This window comes from Galeopterus variegatus, unplaced genomic scaffold (assembly GCF_000696425.1).
Source record: "Galeopterus variegatus unplaced genomic scaffold, G_variegatus-3.0.2 Scaffold1925, whole genome shotgun sequence".
Classification (NCBI taxonomy): domain Eukaryota; kingdom Metazoa; phylum Chordata; class Mammalia; order Dermoptera; family Cynocephalidae; genus Galeopterus; species Galeopterus variegatus.
In genome coordinates this window covers 152,086-158,951 of record NW_007728036.1, presented here as the reverse complement: position 1 = coordinate 158,951, position 6,866 = coordinate 152,086, and the positions used below count along the sequence as shown (strand labels likewise).

The window sequence follows — 6,866 nt, the reverse complement described above, 5'->3', positions numbered from 1 at the left end:
GACCATTCTTCTGGTAAAGAATGAGCGTAACTGCTTGCTTCCTCTGTGGTCCTCTAATAGGACAGGAGAGTAGGTAAAGGCACAGTAGGAGAATAGGAGTACTAATCATAAGAGCTTTGGGAAATTTATTTGCACGTTTTCTTGCCTCATCAGCCTGCAAACACCTGGATCACATCGTACACTGGCATCATGCTTAGGAAACAGCAGGCAAACACTTTGATATTATCCTAAATGAAGCAGGAAGATAAATCTGCTAAATAAATATATTTAAAGCCAAATGACTTATGGATTATTTGCACCTTCATTCTCTTATTATGGAAAGCAGAGAACTGATCACATACAAGGACACTTCACATAATGAAATCTGAAATACATATACTACTATAATTTCTTTCAAGAGTAATAAATGTCACTAATTTTGAGATCTGGACACTTACTGAGAATGTTTTTATATGACATAGAAAAGAAAAATATATTCCTCTTCATAAGTTAAGATGATTGATTTCCCAGGAAGTGAGCTTTATGGTTTACTCAAAGTTGTACTAGACAAACTAAATGTCTAAAAAGCATCTTACAGTTACTTTTATCCTAGAACATCTGCATAAGTATGGCTACAACATTCAGTATTTCAAACTTCAAACTGTGCTCTTTATCACTTTATTAGACTCAAAAGCACACCGTTTTCCTGCAGTTATGGTTTATTTTAATCTTAACCCATTTTCTCAAAGACCACTCAACACATTTATACTATTCTGGTAATTAATCATGCTACTGAGAAAAACAAGTGAAAAGTTTATTAAGAATTAAATGAAGGTATGGAATGTGATACAGTACAAGTAAGACACTCAAAATGGGTATAATAGCACTACTTGCACAAAAAGTTAAATTCACTTCAAAAAAAAAAAAAAAATCACAACACAAAAGAAAAGGCAATTCCATCATTATAGAGTAAGGTATTTCATGCAAAGTACTAACTGCCTCCCCCCCAATGCCAAAACTCCAATCTCCCAAAACAAAAAAAAGCTATCTGAAAATACTGCCATGCTAACATATTAACCACAATATAATCATTCATGGAAAAACAACACACTAAGCAATGAATTAGATGAAATAACACCGTTTGCCTTATCATAAACTCATAGACCATGATGATTTTACATGACAAGCAATTCCAGATTCACTCATATGGTGAATAATATGGGCTAAATGCTGAGAAATAAAGTATGTAAATATAAACCTCATTAATTCATCTCATTATCTAATTATTAAAACCTGGAAGCTTAGGGAACCTGAAAAATTTATATAAAATTTGGCATACTCCATTGGTGTTCTAAGAAATAACTTTAGGATATTTTCAATTAGGAGAGAGCTGTAAAAAAGCACTTTAGTGGATTTAGTTCTTAAATAATGATCACAATTTACATGATAGAAACAACTCCAGATACGCAATTACCCTGATTAACTCTACTTAGGACAAGAAACATGATTTTCTAGCACTCTAGGTACAAATTACTTCAAAGGACCAGTTAATTTAGAGACTAAATAAATGTAAAACAAAGGTGAGCTGATATGGAGAGTAAAGGGGAACATCCTCATTTACAAAGACTTAAGTGTGGAAAAATCTTCCCTTGACTTCTGAGGGAGCTGCAATCAACAAATAAAATAGACTGCCAAGCTGTAATGTATGTCTCTGTACCAAGATGCATGAGCATGCTTCACGTAAAAGATAGTTTTACATTAGAAAACAGTCAGGAATGGCATTTTATGGGATAGTACTTCCCTCCATAGCTGCCAAACTGAACACCAGCCCGGTCACCACGTGGTGCACAAACCAAAAGCACATTACCAGTTGGGCATAAAGTCATGGAGAGGCAACCCAGGAGCAGGAAGCACCCATCTCACTGTACTTGCCCATACAGGCCAGGAACGGGCTGAGACACCTATATTTTATGGTTCTGCATTCAGTTTACCCATGATGCATAGACCGGTTATAAATATAATAATAAGGGCAAGGAAAAAGAACAGGAAAAAAAATACTTAGGATAAAGAACTACCCAATCCCATTTGTTGGTTTTTCCCTTTTGCTTTAAGGTAATTAAAACAGATTGGGAAATTATCCAGGATTACCCTTCCCACCTCTGAAATTTAACTTGCTATTTATATTCCATGAAAGGAACACCACAACTGTTCAATAGTAGGACTTAGACTCTCTAAAAAATAGGAGCATTTGTTCTAATTCCTTTCAGATAATGGCATTAAAAGATTTTTCTAACACGAAACCTAGAGTTTGAAGCCAGCAAAGAAGCTCCTTTAGTACTCAGGGCCTATCATAGTTAGAGCTCTTTGGAATGTGTGTCTTAAACATATAAAAGTATCGCAAATTAAATCCCCAGAGTATCCATAAATTCTGAAATAAGAAAGATTTCTAATGAGAGACAAATGCTTCCAACAGCAAATTAAATCTGATAAATCAATCTTTCCCAACAAAGTTTCTGCTAATAACTCAACATAGCCTCTGGAATCAACTGTAAAGACTTCTCAATCGTGATGATGCAAGATGAAGTGCAGATGAGCAGTACATATGAAAAAACTTGTAAACCGCTACAGTTCTGAAACAGTAGATTTATATTACAAAGCAATGTAAATAAATATTGGGCTAGTACAAAAGCTCTTATTTACAGTTTTACAAATGAAATTGTATTCAGTGTAAATGCTGTGTTTTAAAGAACACAGTACTGTATTAGTAAAATGAGTTCTGTTGAGGGTATTACAGTTTCTGTTAGAATCAATCCATAACGTATAAAAGGTTCAAGTTAACTCTGTTTATAATTTAGTACAGACAAACCCAGTTTAACCTGGAATGGCATCTGTTAAAGTGCTGAAAAACAGGAAATATTTAGAAAACACTGTACATTATTAAAGCTTTATCAAGTCAGAATGTTAAACTTCTTTCACATTTTTTATCTTTTTGCCACAGGCCTGTTGGCAAGATGACTTTTTTTCAGCAAAGGAGTAAAACTTCGAGGCCACCAGCTGCTTCAATGATTGTAGGTTAAATGAAATTAACTTCCTAAAGCAACTAAATATTTATCCATCGACCATACCTTCAGGCCTCACAATCTGGTAAGTAATTAAATATTCAGGATAAGCCTGGAAGAGAAGATTAATTCAAATATTGGTAAACGAATTTTCTTGAAGGATAAGGAGATTTTTCATAAGAATTCCTATCTTTAGGGAGGAGTTTCTAAGTTAGTGTTGTGGATCAGAATTAGCTAAGGGCCTTTTCTCAAAACACCCTTTCCTTGACTTCAATCCTTTAGATTCTCAATCAGCAGGTCTAGAATGAGTACTAACTACACATCTGTCTGTTTTTAGTAACTAACAAGCATGTTCTAGAACAAGTTCAGAATGCTGTAGAACTGCTTTGACTGGATCTGTGTCACTGAGAGCAGGAGCGAATTATACATTCTGCTACAGACAAGTTAACTATTAAATACAGGATTCTGACTAATTACATTTTATAGAAGCTAAAAAGAGATTCACTACAATTGGCAAAATCTGAATAAGGTCTGTAGGTGAGATATAATATCAATAGCATTTTCCTGATTTTGATAATTTTAAGACAATGTGCTTGTTTTTAGGAAATACACATTTTGAATTTAGGGGTAAAGGGACATGCCTGTAACTTACTCTCAAACAGTTCACACAAAAAAATATGTGTACACACATGCACACACACATGCACGGAAGGAGAAAGGGAGAGAATGATAAAATGTTAACGTTTGGGAAAACTAGGTAAAGAGCATAAGGGAATTCTCTTTACTAGTTTTATAACTTTTTAAGTCTGAAATTACTTCCAAACAAATCTCTTAAAAAATCCAGTTCCTAAGGCAAATATGCCTTGTCAATTTAAGAGATTAGTAAGAAGTAGTTAAGGTATGGCTCTATAGCATTTTTGAAGATGAACGAATAAAACTGAATTACCTGTTCTCCTCTGTAAATAACATATTCAGCTAATGCTAGGCCATTTACACTGGGTCGGCCAGTGACTGAGTGATGACCTGGAGGAGAATGTGCCATTTTCATTGCACTGAACTGCAGGAAAGACTTTCCCAAGGTTACTCGGCAAAAGAGCAGCTGCCTATAAGGTAAAAGGAAAAGATCATCTGAAGACAAATTTGACACACAAATATGACAATTTTTATTTTTGTACATGCGTAAGTTTTAAAAATGCATTTACAGATAAACACTTATGATTGTTTTCATCATTTTGCCCTATAAAGAACTTTGTAAGAATGTCTTCTACTACCGTTATTATTATTATTATTTTTTTTTTGTGGCAGGCCAGTACAGGGATCCAAACCCTCGACCCTGGTGTTAACAACACTATGCTCTAATTTACTGAGCTAACTGGCCAGCTCTATTCCTCTTATTAATGAAATTGTCAATTTAGTTAATCCTTAATCTAACTATAAAACCCGAAAAACATAATAACATTATAGAGATGCAGACTCTGTCTTCTTTTTTGAACAACACTATGCTCTAATTTACTGAGCTAACTGGCCAGCTCTATTCCTCTTATTAATGAAAGTGTCAATTTAGTTAATCCTTAATTTAACTATAAAACCTGAAAAACATAATAACATTATAGAGATGCAGACTCTATCTTCTTTTTTCTAACCCAGCAAAAACACAAATCATAGGCCAAATGGGAAGGAAGAGGTTTTTTTTTTTTTTTTGTCTTTTTCCGTGTCCGGCAACGGATCACAACCCTCAGTGTTGGCCCCGTACTGGACTGGGGACCAGCAACGGGATCGCAACCCTCGGGGTCGCTCCCGCGCCTCACTCAACCAGTGAGCGGGAACCGGTCTGTATGTGGGATCCGAACCCTCGGGCGGGAGCACCGCCGCGCTTCCCAAGCGGCGCACCTATCCAGTGCACCACCGGGCCGGCCCCGGAAGGAAGAGGTTTAAGGGGCTTCAATGAGGTGCCTTGTAAAGTTGGACATTTATCCAACTAAGTCCAGTGGATTCCACCTTCAAAATATATTTGAAGTCCATTACTTCTCTTAGTTCTACTCCCACTGCTAAAGCCCAATTCACCAAAATTTCCACCTGGACTATAACAATGGCCTCCTAACCAGTCTTCCTGTTTCTACTCTAACTCTTGTCCAAACCATTTTCCATCCAAGCAACCAGTGATCAAAACAAACAAACATAAATCAGATCACGTCATTTTTGTGCTTAAAATCTTTTAGAAGCTGCTCACTAGAAGAAAATCCAAATTCTCTTCAATGGCTCTGATTTCTCTAATCTTATTTTATGTTCATTATGCCCCAGGCACATTAATTTTCTTCCTCCACAAACACCAAACTTATCTCCCTGCCTCCATCCATACAATTTTCTCTATTATCCAAAAAAGTATGTACTTTACCACTCTTTAACTGGCTGACACCCATTTATTTTTCAGCTTCAGGTGAAAAGAGGTTACTTCTTTAGACAGGTCTCCCCTTACAATCAGTTTAAGTAGATTACTCTCCTACTCCCCTGCAGGATACATGTCACTGGCCTTTCTTGGTTCCAAAGAACTTTTCAGTATTACCTCATTGTTTCTTTTTTCTTTTCTTCTTAGAAGAGAACAGAAGATTCTGGTGAACCAGTTGATGGTTCTATTTTCCAAGGAAGAGAGGCTACACACTTTTTATTCTAAATTTGACCTTTGAAAACCTTCTTAGCATTTCTAGAAGATTTTTTTATTATATTCACAATCAATCCCATGATAATCCAGGATACAGAAGTCTTAGATTAATAAACTTACTTCCAGACAACCAAGCATTCAGTTCCAAAGACACTTTAGGGGAGTTACAAGAACATTGCTTATTACTAATAATCAGAACTAATTAACCTTCAGACCACATATGACAAGTAAAAACAGTAGCATTCAATTTACAGAATCTCTGGGCCGGCCCGTGGCTCACTCGGGAGAGTGTGGTGCTGATAACACCAAGGCCATGGGTTCGAGTCCTATATAGGGGTGGCCGGTTGGCTCACTGGCTGAGCATGGTGTTGACAACACCAAGCCAAGGGTTGAGATCCCCTTACCGGTCATCTTTAAAAAAAAAAAAAAAAAAAAATTACAAAATCTCAGGAAATTAAAAGCCTCCTAACCAGTCCAATACATAATCTAAAAAAGAAGTAGGTGGGAGGTCATATCCAGGAGGGTCTACTCTGTAACACCTACAGAACTCTAAATTTAAAGGGGAAAACAACAAGGACAAAACAAAAACAACAACAAAAAGACCTTGTTTCTCTCTAGGACTGCAGTTCTTCATCCCGGCGGCCTTCTGGAATCAGCTGGGAAGCTTTTTAAAAATCCTAATGCCCAGACCATACCCTAGACCAATTAAATGAGAATTTCTGAGGGTGGGACGCAGGCAATAGCAGTTTTTAAAGCTCCCCAGGTGATACCGATGCACTGCCAAGGTTGAGAAGTACTGCTTTAGGGTTTTTCCTAGATCCCCGATCAAAAACAGCATCACCTGGGAGCTTGGTAGAAATTCAAGTTCTAGAGCCCCATTCCAGACCTACTACAACAGCAACTCTGGGGGTAGGGCCCAGGAACCTGCATTTTTTTTTTTTCCCTTTTTTGTCTTTTTTACTGACCGGTAACGGGATAGCAACCCTCGGTGTTGCGCCCGTACCGGGGACCAGCAACGGGATCGCAACCCTCGCTGTTGCGCCTGCACTGCGCTCAGCCAGTGAGCGGGAACCGGTCTCCACATGGGATCCGAACCCTCGGTGGGAGCGCCACCGCGCTCACAAGCGGCACACTCTCCAGTGCGCCACCGGGCCGGCCCAGTAGTAATT

General features: G+C 37.6%; 1 protein-coding gene across 1 annotated transcript in view; it reads right to left on the bottom strand.

Annotated features, from left to right (window-relative positions):
- Positions 1 to 680: 680 nt before the first annotated feature.
- TNKS2 (tankyrase, TRF1-interacting ankyrin-related ADP-ribose polymerase 2) overlaps positions 681 to 6,866 on the bottom strand; it is a 63,178-nt gene continuing 56,992 nt past the window's right edge. The window contains exons 26-27 of the mRNA XM_008579616.1: positions 3,985 to 4,141; positions 681 to 3,150 (exon numbers count right to left, since the gene is read on the bottom strand). Of these exons, the coding sequence (XP_008577838.1) occupies positions 3,088 to 3,150; positions 3,985 to 4,141 (220 nt within the window). The 3' untranslated portion in view covers positions 681 to 3,087. The remainder of the gene's footprint in view (positions 3,151 to 3,984; positions 4,142 to 6,866) is intronic.